The 23,440-nt window shown below is 35.6% G+C and overlaps 1 protein-coding gene across 23 annotated transcripts in view; it reads right to left on the bottom strand.

Annotated features, from left to right (window-relative positions):
• Positions 1–604: 604 nt before the first annotated feature.
• NRXN1 (neurexin 1) overlaps positions 605–23,440 on the bottom strand; it is a 1,251,736-nt gene continuing 1,228,900 nt past the window's right edge. For all 23 annotated transcript variants that reach the window (XM_066378279.1, XM_066378280.1, XM_066378291.1 and 20 more), the window contains one exon: positions 605–2,942. In XM_066378279.1, the coding sequence (XP_066234376.1) occupies positions 2,635–2,942 (308 nt within the window). In that variant the 3' untranslated portion in view covers positions 605–2,634. The remainder of the gene's footprint in view (positions 2,943–23,440) is intronic.

Genomic DNA, 23,440 nt, shown 5'->3' with positions numbered 1-23,440 from the left:
CTCATATTCCTCTTTTTCTCCATTTTAAAAGAAGGAAGAAAACAAATGCTAGATTTTATGTAGGCCAATTACATTAAATTACATCATTACATGAAATTTTAAAATTTATGTTGGAAACATTGAAATCAATCCCAAACAACACACTTTATAGACAGATTGCTTAAAAATACCATTATTTATTTTCTATCATATTTCAGAATATTTCTGGCTGGAAACTAGATCAAGTTTGTAGATCAAATGAAAGAGCAACCATTTCTTTTTATTATCTCAGGATGTAGATTAATGATTCTTTATTTAACCTTCTTATTTCACTGGCTTTCCCTGAGTAAGACTGAATGAGAAGGAAAAAAAAAAAGACATCAGTATTTTAACCTAGAAAAAATTTTAAAAATCTAAACCACAAGTATGGATATTCAATTTTAGTTTCATACCTCTACTTTCTGGGTCAAGAAAAGCCTTTAAAACTTTTCATATACAATGATTACTTGGCAACCATAGTTAGTGGTGATTTGCTATGAATTGTCATGTTTCTAAGGTGCTGTATGTCTGAAATCCAGGCCACTTCTTGGCTTTTTTTTCATCAACTAAAGTATTACAAAAGATGTTTTGCATTTTTTTTTTGCCCTTGCTGATTAAAGCTAATTGTAAATGTACTCTTCTCTTCTATGAAATCTAATATCATTTTAGGAGATGTTAAAGTAATGTAACCAATTTATACTGAGGTACCACCTTCCAATCTAATTATGCATTTCCTTTGCATTATCTTCTCATACTGATAATTTATTGCTATGAACATCATTGAAATAATATGCAAAACAAGTGTATAATCTAAACTTTTCTATTATTTAATGTGTGTTAAACTAAAACTATACTTAATGATATAGATGTAAAAACCACAAAAGTTAAAATATAGTCAATAATCAATAGAGAATGGTGTTTTAAATGGATAGTAATACAGAATGAAAAATTACTGAAAATACTTTCTTAGTTGAGAAAGTGTTTACTTTCCAAAATGTTTATCATGCACATTAGGTTCAGAGAAAAAATATATAATTTTATTGAAAACAAAGTTTTTAATTGCAGCAACCAGGGTTAAGGTGTATAGCAACCAATTTTGCTTCCGTAACTTCCCCACATAATGGTTCATATTCATGCAGCAAGATACCATCGATACTCTATTTGATAAGAAAAGGTTCCATTTCATTAGGGACTAAAATCTTCTAGGGGTTTCTTGGGAGCATGATCTCAATGAAGCAAATCACCCCATTTTTCATCAATACCTTGGCACAACTGTCTTTCTTCCTGCTTTTCAATTTGTCAGTAAATATTTGTTAGTATATGTATGCTTGGGTCTTTCATCATATCTGATGGATTACTCTGGATTTTTGTGTGTGTGTGTGTGTGTGTGTGTGTGTGTGTGTGATAGTGAATAGTAAATATATGTGGGAAATGTATTTTGGGAGAAAAAAGATTATACGATACATATGTATAAATTTTACCTTCTAATTCACACCTTTCATACAAATACTAAAACTTAAATGCAACAGAATGAAGGCTGTACATGTAAGAAAAAAATGTAGCCGAATCTTTTTATATACATTCATACATAGCTTTCTTAGAATAAACACTACATTGTAACTTTATTTTAAAAAGTAAGTAATTATGGCAATTTATAATGATGGCAAAAAAAACACAAACAAACCCTGAAATAATTGTTGCTCCGATGTCATAAAACTCCCTATACTTAGCAACACTTATAACATTGAATTTACCAAAAATGGCTAAAGAGCAGAGATATATTTTGCATTTTCTATACAACAGGCTATAAAACGTCACTTACCACAGTCCAGAAAGCACACAGAGATGGATTTTATATAAACATATGTAATAACATATTAAGCGTGCATGAAAATTTCCCAATGATTGCATCTATGCCCTCTCGTTTTTGTTTTGAAATTTTAGTGTGAAAATGTGCCTTATATTTCACATTGTTGAAAATAAGGCCTCCATACATTTTTTTTCCCTCACAATCAGAAAGGGGCTTTTTGAATGTGTTCCTACACAAGTCTTCAAAAAAGCCAGCACTTCGTTTTGAATCCAAGTTCCAACCACTGCTCCAGTTGCGCCAGGCAGCAAACTCAAAGATTTGCAGGTTGAGTCACTCAAAATGACAGTCTTCTCTGGCAACAGGACTATCTGACTTCTCAGGAAAGCGCTAGCACTTTGGCTAAATCCAGGATCATAGGTAGCTTCTTTTTTTGTGTGTTGTGTTTTGTGTTGTTTTTATGTTGTGCCTTGATGTTGTAATACTCCTTTGCTTTATGAATGCGTGCGGTCATCACTGTCATTTAGAAATGTTCCAGCAACATAAAGACAGGCAGAGTAAATGAAAACACTGTGGATGTTAGGGAATTTATTGGCCCCTGTTTTTTTTTTTTTCTTTTCTTTTCTTTTTTGGAGAAACAAGAGCATGAGATACTTGTTTTTATTTTTCAAAAACAGTCTTTCCTTCCTGATTGCATTCCCTGTCTTCTTTTGTATGTGCTTCGTAAAAAGGAAAGTAAATAAGTTTATATTATGTCTCAGATAAAATGAAGACTATTTCTATACAAGGGTCCTTTTAAGATCTTGGAATCAGACATAATACTCTTTATCCTTGTTTTTCTTATTTTTGTTGGCGCTTTTCGCACTGCTGGGTTGTTTCTCCTTTACAACAGCCCCATTGGACTGAGCTGAGTTACTGATGTAGTTTCGGCTCTCGTCCACGTGGTATGAGCCTTCATCCCGGTTTCTGTACTTGTACATGGCATAGAGGAGGATGAGGATGCACAAGGCAGCGGCGGCTACGATCCCCACCACCATGCCAGTGGTACTGCTGGACTCCCGAATCACTTCCGCGGAGCCTGGGTATGGCTCTCTTCCCCCTGCTCGGGTTGGGTTGGCTATAGGAAAGGGTGAGAAAAAAAACAAAAACCACACAAAAAGTGATTATCGAGTTCACTGAATGCTTGAGACCTATGTTAATGTTTACCATCTATTTTCACGTCTAATGGAATAGTACCTACTGCTTTAGGAAAAGTATCTTGCTGTTAAGTATAAAATCCCTGTGCTTCATGGTCACTAAAACTCGGGACTATGAATCAAAGCACTTGGCAAGAGATTTGTTGCCATCTTTTATTTCTCACAGATCAATTTTGTCAACAATGTCTTGCATTTGCAGCCCCAAATTAAGCTCCAAGTACCTCTAAAGGGCCATGTTGAAGGGTTTGCTGAGAAACCATAAACCCAACACAGAAAATAAAATCATAATGACCCTACCTTATCATATTAGAGGGTATCAATTTAAGAATCAAATTGATGGTAATATAGGACACTTAGAGCTAACTTCTAGACTCCAAATCAGTGTAGCTAAATTTAGGATTAGTTACGCAATCACATTGTCTCATACAGTATTAAATATAGTATTAAACAATAAGATAATCCAAACATTTTGAATAATCTGCCTGATTGCAAAAGTGTGATCTCAGTCATCTCTTTACAAACTAAAACGAAACTAATTCTTTTTCTGTTGGAGGTTTACTTGTTCACATAAGTATATATGCATGTGTCTTATTCATTTGCTGGTAGCAGCTGAATGATCACCAAAATTAAACTTGGGAAGATAAAATAAGAAAAATATTTTTCTCCATTTTATAGACCATCTAGATTGGGTTTGAGTCTAAATGCAGTGCCTAATAGATGAGGATAAATCAAGGACCGGTTTGCCCACTTTTATTTAACTGGCAAAACTCTCAATCTTTCCAAATTATAAAAGTAAAAATAATCTTCCTTTGGTAAAAAGAGTGGATTATAGGTTGCTTTAATGTCTTCCCCAAAGCCTGGTCTGGCACTGACATTGACTATGGATGGGGAGAAAAATGTCCTGGGATTTAGCTGATAGATCAGGGAAGGCAAAGTGACTCTTTTCCTCTATATAATATGCTTGAAATTTGTGAAAAATTTTAAAAGAATAGGAACTACAGAGAGATAAGATTCTTTCCCATTTCTGTCTGGCCCTAGGTTGTTTCATTCTATGAATTGTGTTTTCTCTCTTTCTCTGAATCCCCAGTCTCTTCCTTGTCTTATAAGAAAAGATAACTTTTCAGATGCAATGAATTAATTCTTCAAAACTTTGTTCTTTGTAAATTATGCAGAACGAATGGCAATAATCACAATTGCATATATACCAGATATACATGTGTATGTATAAGGTCTACTGGAAAGTTCTGTTCGTTTTTGGAATAAAACAAAATACAAATTTTTCTTACCGTCAATAAACTTTATTAAATAATATAATTGCCATTATTATTAATGATTTCTTGCCAGAGTGAGGGCAATTTGTATATCCCATTTTGAGAAATGTTTTATCTTTTGATGCAAAAAAATTGAACCAGTGCTTGTTTAATATCTTCTTCATTTTTGAATTTTTTGCCCTTCAAAAAATTTTGTAAGGACAAAAACAAGTGATAGTCAGAGGGTGCTAAGTCCGAGGAATATGGTGCATGCGACAGACATGCTTCTGTAGCATTTCTTCCTTGTTGAAATTCGTAAAAATTACAGTGGCGTAAATGAACTTTATTAGTAGCCATGGGTACACTATCGCTTCACACATAAGACTAACGTGAATCAACTTTGTTTTAGTTAATTTGCTACGTCAGTATGTATACATTAAGTGATAAAAATAGAGAGGCCACATGCGCCAAATAAACATGTGCTTACGTGTAGAAATTTGTTGTGATAGAAACAGACAGAACTTTCCGGTAGACCTTATATATATGGGAGGTTGTGTGTGTGTGTATACACATACTAGGAATTAAACAGTGCAAGAAGACTAAGATTGTGCTTTTATTTCACACTATTAAACATCATTAGTAATTATTTTTTAATATTTGTACAAAAGTTCTTATTATTGGGAATCATTTACCAACTGTAAGTCTATACTGCTTTATCATTTCAATATGAAACGACACCAAGATTCCTTATATCTACATGTGGGCTTTTTGCTGTCATTTTTCCTTTTCTTTCCCAAGTAAAGCCTTGCCAATATGGTCACTCACAAAGTAATAGCCTTCGGTTTCAAAGCAGCAATATGCTTAATCTGAGCTACAAAATGTAGCAGGTGAAACCTTTCTGTGCTGAATATGTCACTGCTTGTTTTACAAAAGACCAGATAATCTTGCTGAATAAAAAGTCCTGGCATTGCTTCTGCCGCCAAGGTAGAAGACAAAGACTATAGTCCACAGCATTTGATTACAGGAAATTAATTTCCTTGGAAGAACATACCTACTGCAGGAACTCTGTCACTACCTGACAAACCAAAGGCTGTACTTTCTCTTTTAAACAGTTATTTTAGCCAAAGTCTTCCAATTAGCTCAGCTGTGAACTTTCACTCAATGACGACTTCATGCCTGCTCATTGGTGGGAGTATTCTTTTGCTACATTGTCACAAGAGCTGAAAGAGGGATTTTTGCTTAAATGTTATCCAAACCTTTTCCCCCATCAGGTGGCTTTGCTTTGGTTTTAAACACACAATTTAATTATTATTTCACTTTGTCTTCCTATCAGAAAAGAATACGAAGGATGGAAATAAAACCATATTTATATAGCTCATGATAGTACGTCTTGAGAGTTTTAATGGAATGCTGGATGTAAATGTTCAATACAAAGAATATATATGTACATTTTCCCCAGTTAGGTATTGGTATCCTAAATGAGCTACCTTATCCAAGAAAAAAAATTTTTTTTTGTATTTTTCTGAAACTGGAAACGGGGAGGCAGTCGGACAGACTCCCGCATGCGCCCGACTGGGATCCACCCGGCACGCCCACCAGGGGGTGATGCTTTGCCCATCCCGGGCGTAGCTCTGTCGTGACCAGAGCCATTCTAGCGCCTGGGGCAGAGGCCAAGGAGCCATCCCCAGCACCCGGGCCATCTTTTGCTCCAATGGAGCCTTGGCTGTGGGAGGGGAAGAGAGAGACAGAGAGGAAGGAGAGGAGGAGGAGTGGAGAAGCAGATGGGCGCTTCTCCTGTGTGCCCTGGCCGGGAATCGAACCAGGGACTTCCGCACGCCAGGCCGATGCTCTAACACTGAGCCAACCGGTCAGGGCTATCCAAGAATTTAAATCTTATATTTATCTGCTTACATACTTCTTATATCTTTTACAACAATAGTGTAAGTAGCACAGCAAATACTTGATGTTAAAACTAAAATAAAATTGCAAATACCAAAGGAAAGCGTCAAATGCTTCAATTTTGTCATATATCTGTTTGATAAACACCCCTAGTTTAAGGAAAATACTTGTGTTTTTGTAACTCCAGACAAAACACTGATTAAGTCACATATAGGCCTAAAAATAGCTCTGTAACCCATATGTACAGATACATAAAAATTCTAAATATCATATTTTTAAATAACCCATAAAAAAGCCAATGAGAAAGATTTTATCCTCTTCCCAATTATTAAAAATTATTAATCACCATAGGTATTATTATAGGTCTGTTTGGAATATGCAGTTGCTTCTATATCTAATTGAAGATATAACCATTTTTTCTGTTTATGCTTCAAATCTGAAGGCTCAGTAAATTTTTTCTTAACTTTTGTGCTAAGATCAGAATTATTAATAATAAATAAAGTACTGGCTAGCCCACTAAAGTGTCAAGGGGACATTGCTCCTTGATTATGTAATAAAAGGCTAGAGAAATATACACATATCCATGAATTATAAATGTGCCTTTACTTATTGTTGTTAATGGTTGATTTTGAAAATATTTTATATTAATTTAAATGTAGAGAATAATATAAATAGCAAAAGAAAAGAAAAGAAAAGAAAAGAAAAACCTAAATGCTTTCTTATATAATCTGGCTAAAATTTTACATAAAAAAAAAATAGTCCTCTTTTAACCATTTATGACAATGCGAAAAAATAAATTTAATCAGAGAAACCCATAAACCATTCTTATATTTCATGGATTGTGAATTTCGTACTCCCTTTAAGCTCAGTAATAAACTAAATCAAGACATTTTAGATAACTAATGCAATCTGTGTTTTTTCCTAGCTGTGCTAAAAACAAAGGAGCAACAATTTACTTTCCTTCCATCACCCTTTCTCTGTCCTAACATGTGATGAGAAGAACACTTAAAAAAAAACCAGGTAAAAAAGCCTGACCAGGTGGTGGCGCAGTGGATAGAGCATCAGACTGACGTGGAGGACCAAGGTTTGAAACCCTGAGGTTGCCAGCTTGATCATGGGCTCATCTGCTTTGAGCAAGGTTCACCAGCTTGAGCCCAAAGTCACTGCCTTGAGCAAGGGGTCACTCAGTCTGCTGTAGCCCCCTGGTCAAGGCACATATGAGAAAGCAATCAGTGAACAACCAAGGTGCTGCAACAAAGAATTGATGCTTCTCATCTCTCTCTCTCCCTTCCTGTCTGTCTGTCCCTATCTGTCCCTCTCTCTGTCTCTGTCACACACAAAAAACAAAAACGAACAAACAACAACAGGCAAAAGATTAAAAAAAAATACAGGCAAAAGATAAAGGAGGGGAGCTAAAAGAATGGGATACATATAAATTAGCATTAAGTCCTTGAACTGTCAAAAGATGACTGATTTGTAGGTAAAACTAAGCTAATGTAGCCAACTCATTATATCAGGCCCAGACGCAGAAGGACCCCCCGTCAATGGAAAACTTCAGAAGGACTGATGGTAGGCATTGAATAAGCCAAGGCATATAGACTCGTTGTGAGTGGAAATAGGAAAGTAGTCAAGTATTCAACTTCAGTGGTGGCACACAAGTTTTGATCAGAGACTAGGGCACTAGCAAGAAAAAAAAAGAGTAAATTAAATATCCTAAGCATTTAATTGCATTTGCATCTTCTACTTCAATAATTCTATTCAAATAGTAAGACATCATGGATTACACACAATTACATGAACACAGTAACAATAGATTATTTTACTTATTAAATGTTTCTCATATAATTCTCTATCTCTATTTTTCTGAAGGATACCCAATATCACATACCCCTCCAAGTGCAATGGAATGGTGTGTATACTGCTAGGTCTATTACAGGAGGGGACACCTTAATGGTGCACACCTTAATGGCAATATGAACTCTGGGTTTTTGCTGGTATTTATGCCTACATGCGTCAAAAGCTGTTCATTGTATTGGCAAGGACAAAGAGCTGTCACAAAGGATTTCACCTCTTTCACAAAAGTCACTGTTCAGCCAAATGGCTATGAAAAAAAATTCCTGGGATTCATGTACGGATAGTGTTATCTTAAAAGAGAGATGAAAAATGATTTTATATGCTATCTCTAAAATACTATATTTGGCAAGCTCTAATGGTCTCTAAATATTTTGCACATGGTCTGCTTTGGCCCAGATTTATTAAGAATCCTATATCCTAGCTCTGTGTATTTTCTTGTTTTTCTTTGTCCAATTAATATTGTTATTACTTAGGTAGCTATAGCCTTTCTAGTGTTAGGATAGTTATTAATATATTTTCACATTATATTCTAAAACTAGTTTATTCATATTAGATAATAATTCATAGTGGAAAATGCACAGTAAGTGCAAAAGACATAACCCAGTGACATATAAAAATAATAATGTATTTGCCACATTGCAGAAAAATTAAAAAATGAAATATTTAAAGTTATAACTTATCCTTAAATTTGCTGAGATAGTTATTTTAAACTACCACGACAGGAACAGAAGTTGTCCTGATGTACGTTCTTTCTCTATTTTTGACAGTCCCTGGCACCGTATCTGTGAGAGAACATCATTTCCCCAAATAGGAACTAATTTAGGTCCAGTTAAGAAACATCATGTGAAAAATGTGTTTAAGAGACACATTAGGCTGTAGTACAGAGAACTATTTGTGGCAAGTTCCATTTCTCATCAGCTCCTCTGGCCCTCTGTCATCAACCCTGTGCTCCTTTCTATTCTTCCTCTTACTTTGTTCCCTCTCTATCTGTTCCGTGTGACTCTCTCCCAGCTCCTGACTTGTCCTTGAAGGTAGCTCTCAGAGAGCTTAATGGGTGTGTCCTCACGCACTCTCAGGTAAATGAAGATCAGGCCAGCAGGGGTCAGCACTCTTTGCTCAAGTGCGTTACTCTGCAAGGTTTTCAATTTACCACCAATTCCTAATTTCAAAGCATAATATCATATAAAATGGTCCTTACTGGCAAAAACGTCTAAATGTGATTGACTGTTTCACCAGAACACGGTCTTTGTGTTTTATATTGGCATGCTTTACTTACAATTTCACTTCCTAAATTTGTTTACAGAATAAAATTATATACTTTATCAAAATAAATAATATTGCCAAATTTAAGAAAGGCTAGTTATGCAGAAGGGGATTTGAGGAACCCATTAAGCTCTGTGCTAGAGCCTATATTTATTAGTTTGTCACTGTTTGTATCTAGTTGTAACCTTAGTAAATGCAAACCTGGAGTAGAGAGTCTGCACTTATTTAGCAAGATGATTCACAACTGAAGTTCTAAAATAACTATAAATTATGAAAAGTAAATTTTGACCATTAATATATTTCTCCAAAGTGGTTTTGAAACACTTTATATTTGGCATGCTTTTGTTATCCTTTCTGCGATTGGAAACATAGCATTCAAATATTGTTATTAAAAACATAATTGCCCCAGTTTATGTTTTTATAATGCTGCACAAAATATGATGCTTGAAGTCCTAATTCCGGTCACATATAATGCAGGTTTGTTGGATGATTGTGGGACCTTATATTTCCATTGATGAGTTCACCAAGGCAATCACTATGCCATCAGATGTTCTTTATATCACTCAAATTGTCATTTTTATGAAACTATTTTGTATACATGGATGAGCTGGTCTTTCACTATAATCTTATTATATTTATGTTGTCTCCAAAGTTCGCTTTGTAAGGCAAGACTGTAAGTTCCAGGCAATTTTTACTGCTGGTTTTATTTCTTCAATATAGACTGTTAGTGTATAGATATGTCATCAGCCATGACCTTGTCACATCAAGGATGAAACGAGAGTTTCACTATATACTGATGACAATAAAAATCCAGTTTTTGAGCTTAAGGAAAAAATTGTAAGAGACTTTCATTCTTAATAAATAATAAAGAATAAAACACATCAATGATAAAAAATGAAATGAACTATATATTTCAGATCAGGAGGGGTATATAAAAGATCATAACGCTCCATGATGCTCTCTCACTCTGCCTTTCTCTCTCTCTCTCTCTCTCTCTCTCTCTATATATATATATATATATATATATATATACACATACATATATATACATATTATATATGGGTATATATATTCATATTATTATATATATCATATATATGCCATTCTGCTATCTAGAACCATTAGATATCCTGTCTTAAAATACTTCTTTTAAAAAAACTATTGGAAAGATGCATTTATTGACTTTTTCTTACTAAGAGTCTTTAACCAGTCTTTCTGGTTTTATCACAGATTAAATTTAAAGTAATCAATTTTAAATTTCTGTCACCATCCCACATAGGAAAAGGAGCTCCTAAAAATGATCTCATTAGATTGAATTTTGTACTGTGTTTTAATAGATGTGGAAGTTATTATAATTCTAGACTAGCCATGGAAATAGTTTCAAATTTATGGGAAAAGATTTGACTTTTCCAGTACCTGGTTTTATTAATACTGTGAGAAGAAAATTGAAATTGTAGGCTCCTGGAGTGTTAATAAATTGAGATTAGCAACATTTTTTCCCATCTCCAAAACAAAGTTTATTATTTTTTTTCTATTTTAGTGCTTCAGTATAACATAGTCCAGAAGAAACTAGGTTGCTACCACTCACAAGAATATCTATTTAAATATCACAGTTGCAAGAATGCAGGTAGGCAATTATTTATATGACATGAACTAATTTTAACACACATTATGGTTTTTTGAGAAGTGATGAATGCTATCAATCCTTTCCTTCCTGCCAACTCCATTCATGCCCTGAACATTCTGAGCGTAACATTTTGTCTTCAGGTTAAGACAAAAGGTTTGAGAAAGCTAGACGTGAAACTTAACACACAAATCATCGGCCATGCAATAAAGTCAGACATCCTGAGGTCAGCATGTTTGACTCCATAAGTAATAATTTTATGTGAAGAAAGATGTCACTAACAAAGTTAAAATGCAAAGAAATATTTGCAGTCCATATGATAGAAAAAGAGGCAATGTCTCTAAGATACAAAGAGCATGTGCCAGTTGATACAAGAATAGACAAACAACCTATTAGAAGAATGGAGAAAAATTTACACAGTCAGGTAGAAAACAGAAGATGCAAATAGGTGGTTAAATATAGGACCAGATACTCAATTTCACTAGAATAGAAGTCAAAATAAGGGGATTTTTTTAAACCAACAAATTTAAAAGAAGAAAGAAATACTGTGATGGTATGGTATAATGGCAGTATTGAAAATACTACATGGTGTTTGTTATAATGTTGTTTATGAGGAGTAAAGAAAGGATAACAAAAGTTCAGTAACAATGTTTTGTCAAATAAAGGCACACCCATTGTCTAGAATTTTAACAGAATTATTATTACTTTTTAATAAAATAATTTGACCAAATACTTCCCTAATTCCCACCTCCTATAATATCTTCAGTAAACGGAAGTAAATATATTTATTAATTAAACTAGAAGTCACTTTTCCTGTGCTTAGGTAAACTGAGATAATTGTGTTTCAATGCAATTATCGTATCTGCATTTATTTCCTTTGTCTCCAAGTAATATGTGCTTAATTGCAATGACTAAGTTGCTTTTTAATTAAATGTATTGTGGTAACATTGATTAATAATATCATTCAAGTTCTATAATACACCTTCTGTATATTGCATTGTATGCTCATCACCAAAAGACTAGTCTCCCTCTGTCACCATATATTTGACCCTCCTTACCCTCTTCATCCTCCCCACCCCTTCTGCTCTAGTAACCACTCTACTGTTGTCTATGTCTATGAGTTTGGTTGGTTTGGTTTTTGCTTTCGGTTTCATATTCCACATATGAGTGAAATCATGTGATTGTCCTCTGTCTGACTTATTTCACTTAGCATGATATTCTGGAGTTCCATCCATGTTGTTGAAAATGGCAATATTTTATTATTTTTTATATTTAAAGTCTTCCAAGTTAGTAGTCTTCAGAGTGAGTCATTTTGGTCTATTGACATCATCATCATTTGATAGTAACAGCACTACAAGTATATAGTTGAGAGCTAACTTGTTACTCTTTTCTCAAATTCAGTAGAGTAGTTGCAGAAGTTTCTAGGGTATTTTTTATTCTTGTTACATCTAGAGTGATAATGTTGGAATGAGCCTCATCAGTCAGGTCAAACTTTCCATAATTGTCAAGCAAGAGAAAAGTCATACAGACAATAATTGAGAAAATCTGTTTTAAAGTTAGGGAGCCTGGAGTGTCTGTATGTGTTTTTCATCAAAATGTATCACATTTCAGAAAATGCAATAAGAGCTATATTTTGAAATGTAAATGACACCCTCCATTATTTATTTCTACTCCACTAAACTCTTTCGTGGCAAAATAGCTTCTTTTCCTGAGAACTCATTGACTAAAATACCCAGAAATCACTTTTTCTTTTTTTCTTTTTTTTTGGTATTTTTCTGAAGTTGGAAACGGGGAGGCAGTCAGACAGACTCCCGCATGCGCCCGACCGGGATCCACCCGGCATGCCCACCAGGGGGCGATGCTCTGCCCATCTGGGGTGTTGCTCTGTTGCAGAAATCACTTTCTTAAGATGCATTTCACACTTTTACATATAGAAAGTTGAACAATCAATCTTTATACAATCCAGCAGGTTAATTTCAAGGAATCCTCATATCTAGAATCAGGAATTTTGGGGGGGGGGAAGGACCCTGGTTTATAGAAAGACAAAAGTGGTATTACATTAAAGCGACAGTAGTAATAGGAGTGTGAGTGCATGCGCACATCTGTGCATGTGACTATTGCAGCATTCCTTCCAACCCTGACAGAAGTAGGTACAGTCACTTTTTCCCACCCTCATAATTTATCATTAAAGTCGGAATTTTGAAGAGCTCCAGGAAATATTTTATAATACCTTGGGGCTAACTTACTTAAATATGTGGAATTATCAAAACCCTCTTTCTTAATTTCCTCCCAAGTATTGCATGAATATACTCTTAGTAGATATATATTTGCATGATTTAATTATCAACTGATGCTCAACATGGCTATTATGACTTCTGACTCACTGCAAGTCTTAAATATATTTTCTTATTTTAATAAGTTAAGAAGTGCTACCTTTACTGAATTATTATTACATTGTAGGCTCTGTGCTGTGCACTCTATACAAACCATCTAATTTATTCGTCATAACTGTGATGTAGGTGTTATCACTCCTTCACAGGAAAGTAAATTAGTTCTCACAGATGCATGTTATTCAGGCTTCAAAAGTGGCACAGCCAAAATTCAAACTCGGGTATGTCTGTTACTTTTTATATATTCAACGTGTCTGCACTGCAGAACCATTTTTATTATTCCCAATTTTATCCTTTTCTGCAGAACTGAGCACCTTAGGCCTCTTTTCTAAGCAGCTGACCAGTTGTATCCCTTTCGGCTTCATTCCACTGCACCTCCCTTAGAATGCAGTTTAGATTGCTGCAGAATCTTCAGAAAGCAGTGCAGAGTGTTAAGGAGCATATCAGACCATAGGTCCTACTCCAGGCACTGCACCTAACCTAACTTGCTGAGTGATCCGTAACAATTCCTTATCCTCAGCTAACATGTTGTCATCAGAAACATACGGGTAATACATTGTTTACCTCCCAGGGTGAGCATCACATCAGGTAGGACAACACATGTGAAAGTGCTATGTAAAAACAACGATGGCCCGATTACTTTCCCTGTGTCTTCCCCACAAAAGGTATTGAATCAGCAGCTGTCCCAATCAGTAGACAGTTCTGCAATATGAATTGCACATCATGGCTCAGTCTATTGTGACAGTGACCATGAATGACATTATCTCTGTGGGAGAGTCTCTGGATTCAGGGACTTCCCATTCACGGATGGAGGCCCTGTGAATTTAGATGGCAAATGGCTATTTACATTACAAAACATGTTTGAAGCCATCAATTTTCATGATGCATGTAGAGCTTGTTTCTGTTTATCTGTAAACATTCTTTATGGATCAGTTCTCCCTGGCATCCATTGTATTATAATATTTTATGTTTTTAGGCATCATGAAATCAATCACCTAAGACTACTCTCTGGTAACAACCGACAGCAAGACTTACTATCTTAGAAATAAGGATGTATTCGAGGGGACACTAGAATCTATGTAAACAAAATAAATTAATAAAAAATAATAACAATTATGTTTTAGGGTTTGTTTCTATAATTGCTAGGTCAGTTCTCTTTTTCTTCCCTCTTTTTTTTTTAACCTGCTCTGGAATTGCACGGTATTCTCTGGATGAAATTGCAGAATTGTATTCTGAGTCCTAAGGGCACACTTCTCAACTGGGTTCATGCACAGCATCTTTGTAAATGCAGGTCATTCTGGGTAGCAAGGCAGTACATAGTTCTCTTCATTTTAAAACTGGGTCTACTCACTTCAGGTGATCATTTTTATATTCCTGTCAGGAAGCTATTGCTGTCTCAATTATCTTTTGTTGGGAAAAGATAACATTCTTTCTGGTGAAAGTGCAACAGCTAAGGTGAAAGATTAGATGGCTTCCCCACTGAGCCCCTTAGAAGGAATCATGTCAGGCCTAGAATTGGGAAATATGGAAGACAAGCCATCTGTCTTGGGAGTGGGGCAGGTGAGTGATGGGTTTGCCCAGTTAAGTCAGGCAGGCCAGAGTGGAGGAAGAACAAGTAGACTATATGAACAGATAGGAAAGCTAATCATTCTTTCTCTCAAAAGCTCTGAGGGGCAGAGACTGGCATTTTTTTCCTCCAAAAATAAGAATAGCGTATGATATATACCCTCTTCCCATCCTGGCAACCTAATTTTATCCAACTGAAACACTGCTGGTTTCATAGTGGTTACTGAGAAAAAATTTATGCTGATAGAATTCAGAAATACTTTTTAAAACTTTCTAAATATTAAAGGGCAAATTGATAACATTTCCCCTTCTTGCCGGAGATACAGGTTTATTTTCATTTATGATATGGTTTACTCAGTTAATTTTCTGGTACTGCTAAATATGCAGAATTAGAATTGCTAGGTCATATGGTACTTCTATTGTTAATTTTTTGAGGAACTTCAATCCTGCTTTCCACTGTGGCTGCACCAATTTACAATTCCACCAACAGTGCATGAGGGTTCTCTCTTCTTCACATTCTCACCAACACTTGGTTGTTGATATATTGATGACATTTTGACATGTGTGAGGTGGTTTTAATTTGCATTTCCCTCACGATTATTGATGTTGAGCATCTTCAGATGTCTGTTGGCCATAAGTATGTCCTCTTTAGAGATATATCTATTCAGATCCTCTGCCCATTTTTAATTGGATTGTTTGTATTTTGGGGGTGTTAAGTTGTATGAGTTCCTTATGTATTTTGGGTATTAACCCCTTATCAAATGTATTAATGGGAATGTATCCCATTCAGTAGGTTGTCATTTTGTTTTGCTGGTGGTTTCCTTCTCTAAAAAAACTTTTTAGTTTGATGTATTATTGCTTCTTTTTCTTTTGTTTCCCTTGGCTAAGGAGACATATCCAAAAAAATATCATCAAGAGCAAGGTCAAAAAGTTAACTGACTATTGTTTTCTAAGAGGTCTATAATTTGGGAACTTTATTGTTGTAAATTAGTCAACCTTTTTATACCTACCGCCCACTTTTGTATCTCTGTTAGTAGTAAAATTTTCTAATCACCCACCATTCCACAGTAATGGTGATTTATAAAGTAGGAAAGTAACTTTACTTTATAAAATTTATAAAGCAGAGTTACAGCAAGTTAAAGCATATAATAATAATTACTTACCAAGTACTTTATGTCAAATTATCGCTAAGTTTGGCAGAATAAATCTTTATAAAACAACTTTCTATAGTTAAATCTATTCTTTTATTTATACTTTGGTTGCTCCGCTACCACCCACCATGAAAGCTAGAATGCCCACTAGTGGATGGTAGGGACCAGGTTCACTACCACTGTTGTAAATGGTGTAACAAAAAGATCCAGTTTATTTTTTGCATGTGTCCGTACAGCATTCCCAACAAAATTTATTAAAAGAACTGTCTTTACCCCTATGTATATTCATGTCTCATTTGTCATAGATTAATTAACAAAATAAGGAATGGGTTTATTTATGGGCTTTCTGTTCTCTTCCATCAATCTGTGGGCCCATTTTTATGCCAGTACAATGCTGTCTTGATTTATATAGCCTGATAGTATACCTCCAACTTTATTCTTCTTTCTCAATATTGTTTTGCATATTCAGGGTCTTTTCTGATTTTACATAAATTTTAGTATTATTTGTTCTAGTTCCATGAAAAATGGTATTGGTATTTTAATAGGGATAGCACTGAATCTGTAGATTGCTTAAGGATAGTATGAACATTTTAACAATGTTAATTCTTCCTGTCAATAAGGACAGTACAGCTTTCCTTTTATATATCTTCATCAATTTCTTGTTCAACGTTTTACAGTTTTCTTAGTACAGTTCTCTTACCTCCTTGGTTAATTTAATTGCTAGGTATTTTATTCTTTTTGGTGCAATTGTAAATGGGATTGTTTTCTTAATTTTTATTTCTGATAGTTTGTTACTGGTATATAAAAATACAAATGATTTCTGAATATTATTTTTTATCTTGCTACTTTACTGAATTCATTTATTTGTTTTAATAGTTTTTTGATGGATTCTTTAGGAATCTCTCTACATAGTATCATGTCACCTGCAAATAATGACAATTTTATTTCTTCCTTTCCAATCTGGATGCCTTTCTTGTCTGATTGCTATGTCTAGAACTTCTAATTTTATGTTGAATAAAACTGCTAAAGTAGAAATCCTCATCTTGTTCCTGATTTTTAAGAAAAAGCTTTGGGCTCTTTTACATTAATTTTTTTTAGAGACAGAGAAACAGAGATTTGTTGTTCCATTTATTTATTTCTTATTTGGTTGACTCTTGCATGTTCTCTGATCAGGGATCGAACCTGCAACTTTGGCATGTCAAGACAATGCTTTTACTGACTGAGCTACTGGGCCAGGGCCAAAATTTTCAGCTTTTTACCATTGAGTCTGATGTTAGCGCTATGAGTTTGTCAAATGTGGTATTCATTATGTCAAGGTATGTTCCCTGCATTCCTACTTGACTGAGAGTTTTTATTAACATGGATTTTGCTTTTCTGTTTTTATTGATATGATCATATGATTTTTATTCTTCAGTTTGTTTATGTGTTATATCATGTTAATTGATTTGCAGATATTGAACCAAACTTGCATCCCAGAAATAAATCTCACCTTTTCATGGTGTATTATCTTTTAAATGTCTTGCTGAATTCAGTTTACCAATATTTTGTTGAGAAGTTTTGCATCTATGCTCATTAGGGATATTGGCCTATAATTTTCTTGCTTCCTTTTTCTTTTTCTATTTTTAGAGAACGTTCATTTTTTGGCATTTTATTTACCGATAATCTTTTGTATTTCTGTGGTATCAGTAGTCACCTCTTTCTATCCTGATTTATTTATTTGAGAATTCTTTTTGTTTTTTCTTAATAAGTCTGTCTAAATGTTTATCAATTTTATTTCTTTTCAAAGAACCAACTCTTGGTTTCATTGACATTTTCTATGTTTTTTTAGACTATTTTTTTGTTTATTTCCATTTTGATCTTTGTTATTTCCTTCATTTTACTCACTTTGGGCATTGTTCTTTTTCTAATTCTTTTAGGTTTCATGCTTAATTGCTTGCTTGAGATTTCTCTTGTTTCTTGAGATATGCCTATTATCGCCATTAATTGTTTTCTGATTGATTTTGAAGTTCTCTATTTCTGGTATATCTCTTGTAGATTTTTGGTTTTGTGTTTACCATGTTCATATATATATATATATATATATATATATATATATACATATATACACTAAGCTATGTTTATAGCAGTGTATTTTAAGTTGATGGTTGCTTAATTTTGAATGCATTCTAAAATCACAAGTTTTTACTCACTCCATCCACATTAGTTATTTTCATTATTTTTTCATTTCTTTTGTGTGTTTGTTAATATCCCTTAATTTATTGTTATAATTACACATGGTCTTCCTAGTTTGGCCTTTTAACCACACATCTAACTTAATAGTTGGTTGAGCCACTGCTTTTACTGTTTGCCTTTGAGAATTTTTTTCTTATATTTTCTTATTCACACTTTGAACATTTCTTTCCTAATTAAAGAAGTCCCTTTAACATTTCTTAAAATACTAGTTTAGTGGCAATAAACTCCTTTAGCTCTATCTTGTCTGAGATACTCCATCTCTGCTTAAATTCTAAATGCTAGCTTTGCTGGATAGAGTAAGCATGGCATAGGTCTTTGCTTTTTATCACTTTGCAAGTCAGATTGTCACAAAACGGTCTAAGTTTCTTCTGAGAAATCAGCTGATAATTTTATGGGAGCTCCCTTATACATAACTGCTTTCCTTTTGCTATTTTTAAGGTTCTTGCATAGTCTTTAATAACTTTGGCATTAATATGGGTCTCTTTGAGTTCATCATATTTGGGATTTTGTGCTTCCAGGAATTGCATGTCTATTTCCTTTACCAGGTTAGGGAAGTTTCCAGTCATTATTTCTTCAAATAGATTTTCAGTCTCTTGCTTTGTCTCTTTTCCTTCTGATATCCCAATGATGTGAATGCCAGTACACTTGATATTACCCTAGTGGGCTCTTAAACTGTTCTCATTTGAAACAAAAATTTTTCTTTTTGATGTTCCAAATGGATGTTTTCTACTACCTTTTCTGTGTGATCACTGATTCAGTCCTCTACTTCATCAAATCTACTATTATTTCCTCTAATATATTATTTACTTCATTTCTCACTGGTTCTTTTTTATGCTTTCTATTTCTGTTGAGGTTTTGAGTTTATCTATTCTTCGCCTAGGTTCATTGAGCATCCTTTTTAAGCAGTGTTTTGAACTTTATATCTGGTTGATTGCTTGTCTGCATGCCATTTAGTTCTTTTTCTGGAGATATGTCCTGTTCTTTTATTTGGGACATATTTCTGTTTCCTCATTTTAGATGAATTCCTGTTTTTTTGTTGTTGTTGTGTTTTTTGTTTTTATGTTTTGCATAAATCTGTGGAACTCCAAGTATTGGCACAGTGGTCTTATTTAGGGAGTGTTTTGTGAGGCCAAGTGACTCAGTCTTCCTGGTCACCTGAGCTGAGTACTTCAGGAGTGTCCCTTGTTTGGATTCTGTATGTCCTCCTATTGTAGTTTAGCCTTGATTACTGTTGGTGTGTCAGTGGGTAGAATTGAGCCTCAGGTTGACTGTTTATTAGGGTTGCTGTGACTACAGTGGATGAGCTTTGTTTGGGCTGACTCTATGGAGCAGGAGTTGCTTTAGCAGGGGTCTAGTGCCAGCCACATATGTCCTTTGGGTAAAACATTTGTGAGCTTGATTGGGGCTCTGGTGTGCTTTAGAACTACTAGGAATGTTGGTTTTGGAGTCTCTTGGGAGACTTGGCCATGTGGTGGGAATTCCAAAGTGATGTGTGGTGGGGTTTTTTGTTGTTGTTGTTGTTCTTTTTGTTTTTTTGCTTGTGCTTGTGCTGGTCTTGGAGGGACTTAAGAGAGGCTGTGATGTAAACTATGGTCAGCTGAAACTACTGCCTAGCTTTGGACCTTGTGGAGGGCACCATAATGTGAGTTGAAGCCAGCTGCCACTTGTGCCAGGTTTATGGCCACTTAGTTTAAGCTACTCCGAACCAGCATTGGTTTCAATTCATGCTTACAGCCACCTGATGTGAGCTACAGTACAGGTTAAGACTTGTCACTGCTTGTACTTGGGTGGCAGGAGGGACTGGTTTCACTTAGCAAGAGATACAGGGCCCACCAAAGGTAGTGTTGCTTGTTTGAGTTTTATGGACCTTTTGTAGATTTCCACTTGTGTGGAAAAGCAGCTAGACATTTCTCAGGCTGGGCTGAGGTCTCAGGGGATCACCAGGTTAGCCTGGTCATTGGAGAGCTCAGATTTGTTGCCTGCCTGAGCCTGCTGGATGGATGATGGCAATGCTCAACAAAGGAACAGTGGTATCTAACAGAACCTTTGTCCCTGGAGAGAGCTTCCCAATCCCTCTTCTTCCAGTTCTCATCCTGAAGCTAGTCAATTCAATTACTCTCAATATGTCCCTTTTGAGCTGTGATTTCTGTGCCCAGAGAGTCTGTGCCTGGGCACCCTCAAGAGGAATGCCTGAGCCTCTGTCTCACTGGAATACAGTTTCTGCTGGTTTTCATAGCCAGATGTAATGGAGACTCTTCTTCCCAGCACTGGTGCCCTGAATTGGGGAGTTTATTAGGGGCCTGGATTTCTTGCTCCTCACGGGGCACCACTGCAGCCTAGCTATCTTTCCCATACTTAATTGCTATACCATGGATCTGGGACCAGTTCCTTCTGCCCTTCCTGCTAGTTTTGTTGTGGCTTTTCTTTACCTCCTTAGTTATAGGACTTCTCTTCAGCTAGTCTTCAGGTGGTTCTAAATGATGTTTGTTCTATAATCTAGTTGTAATTTTGATGTCATCATGGGAGGAAGTGAACACACAATTTACTTAGTCTGCCATCTTCATTGGAAGTCCAAAGTGTTCTTGTCTTTTCTATTTTATTACCAGTTCAATCTTCTTGATGAGAGTGATTCAATTAACAAGTCAAGTGACATGAGATGAGGCATGTAGACTAAAGTCTAATGTAGCATTTGCTGCTCCTTGGAGCACATGAATCAACAAAGAAACATATTGGCTCTTAATGGAGGCAACACTCCCTGTAGTGTATGTAGTATTCAGAATATGCTGACTCACCTCTGGTATCAACTGAGGAAATATAAGAAAACTCCACTGGAAACCAATTTCATTATCAAAGCAGGCATTTGGTGCAAATTACAAGAAAACATGATTTCATTTTTCCTGATTTTTATGTGTCTATAAGAGAGAGAATTATCCTATATTTTCTAAACCTTTACCACATTTCTTCATATAATTTTGGTTAGTATTTTAAAGTATGACAATACATATCTTTGTTTCTTTCAAAGCTCAATAAGACATCTTACAATTTAGACAGGCTCATATGGTATTTTTTCATTTTCTAATAAAGGCTTGTGATGTGAAAAGTTATTAATATTCTAAGGCTGAATACATGTAGAATCTCTGTAAATCTATTGTGTACTCATCACTGAACAGACTGTTCTGTTCCTTATTAGGAAGGTTCTGTATTAGCAGCCATGTATATTTTTGCAGACTTTGAAATAAATGCTTATTCTAACTCAGCAAATTTAGTTGTTTGCTAAGTAATTATTATAAGCAACCAATCATCTGTTAAGACATTTGAATAGACCTCATTTTCTTTAACAGTTAAAGGGACTGTGCCCATTTTTTTTCACTCAGATCAAATATATATGCCTTATGAGGGACCTCACTACAAAGTAGAATAATGCATGCACTGACACAAAAACTCAAGCTAGTAGCAACAGGTCCTCTGCTCACCATTCAGTTCATCATAAATTATTTGTCAATGCCTTTACTACATGCATCTTTTTTCAATCTTACAATAACCCTAGTCTACCCATTTTATAGACTAAGAAATTGAGCCTCAAAGATGCTACGTATCTTCCCCAAGACTAGGAAAAGCTACAACTTCAAATTAGTTCTGACTCCAAAGTTATAACAAAACTAATACTCCCTGTTGCATAGCACCATTCTTACAAAGTGTTATTTAAGGGGTTTTCTAACATGTGTCATGATCTGTTCCATTATATTGTTATAAAATTCCAAAATCACAAAGAAGTCAAAATAGTTCATGTTAAACACAAATAGCTGTACAAACAAAAAACCATCTTTGTTTATTATTGTTTTCTACTTCTCTCATAGTGGGAACTACATAATTAGGTGCATCAGACTGGTTGCCTGGAGAGGTGGAATCACCTTCATTGGCCAAAACTTTAACCTTTGCTGTCACCCACAGCATGACCAACTTCACACAATTCTTCCTGCCTCTAGGTGCCTGGATTCCCTTTCCCTTGAGCCTTTACTTTAGAAAGTTTGTAATTCCAAATTCCTTCTCTAACTCTTTGATATGTAAATATTTAAAAAGCCTTTTGCTAGTGTAACAACCCAGGACTCTTTTTTTTTCACAGCGCACTGTCCCTGTGAAATTTAACCTTCAAGGAAGATGTTTCCCATCTCCTGGTTTCTATAGGAGGATAGGCCCCTCCTCAAGGGACCTTTGCTCCAAGTTGTAGAACTCCCTCCAGTCCTAAAGACATACATAGAAGGAGAAGGTTTACTTTTTCTTTGGGTGAAGCTGATTAGCAAACCAAAGATGGTCTGTGATCCCTCTGATGCAGCTCTTAAAATTCTCCAGTATTTTATTTGAATTGAAGTTGAGTTCTGGCCTCCTTCTTTTTTTTTTTTTTTCTGAAGCTGGAAACAGGGAGAGACAGTCAGACAGACTCCCGCATGTGCCCGACCGGGATCCACCCGGCACGCCCACCAGGGGCGATGCTCTGCCCATCCTGGGCGTCGCCATGTTGCAACCAGAGCCACTCTAGCGCCTGAGGCAGAGGCCACAGAGCCATCCCCAGCGCCCGGGCCATCTTTGCTCCAATGGAGCCCTGGCTGCGGGAGGGGAAGAGAGAGACAGAGAGGAAAGCGCGGCAGAGGGGTGGAGAAGCAAATGGGCGCTTCTCCTGTGTGCCCTGGCCGGGAATCGAACCAGGGTCCTCCGCACGCTAGGCCGACGCTCTACCGCTGAGCCAACCGGCCAGGGCCTGGCCTCCTTCTTTTAACTTTGTCCAAAGTAATTTTTGTTTTGGCATTACTGCTTCCAGCAAAGCAGGAAGAAGTGAATGCAAATGATGTTTAAAATGGCTTTTTATTTTAGCCCTACAGTGTTCATTTTTATTTGTTTTCTAGATAATTTATATTAAAAAAATTATTTCTCCACCAGCATGTCAGACATTAAAAGCCAACCAGCCCATCAGTGCCCCAACGCAGGTGCCCTGCCCTGCACCTAAACAATTAGCTGGGTCCTCGGCACTGACACTGGCCTGGTGCTAAAGAGATGCATTAGATGTTCCCTAAAATGGAGCACTCATTACTGATGTTTTTCTGGCTGTAACTCAAAATTCTCCATTTTAACAACAACGTGTTGGCTATTCTGAGCTAATTAAACTTGTTTTTGAATAATCACATAATAAATACC

The sequence above is a fragment of the Saccopteryx leptura genome, chromosome 3, assembly GCF_036850995.1.
Source record: "Saccopteryx leptura isolate mSacLep1 chromosome 3, mSacLep1_pri_phased_curated, whole genome shotgun sequence".
In the NCBI taxonomy this organism is placed as follows: Eukaryota; Metazoa; Chordata; class Mammalia; order Chiroptera; family Emballonuridae; genus Saccopteryx; species Saccopteryx leptura.
The sequence above is the reverse complement of the archived record's forward strand: the minus strand, read 5'-3'. Positions and strand labels throughout refer to the sequence as shown.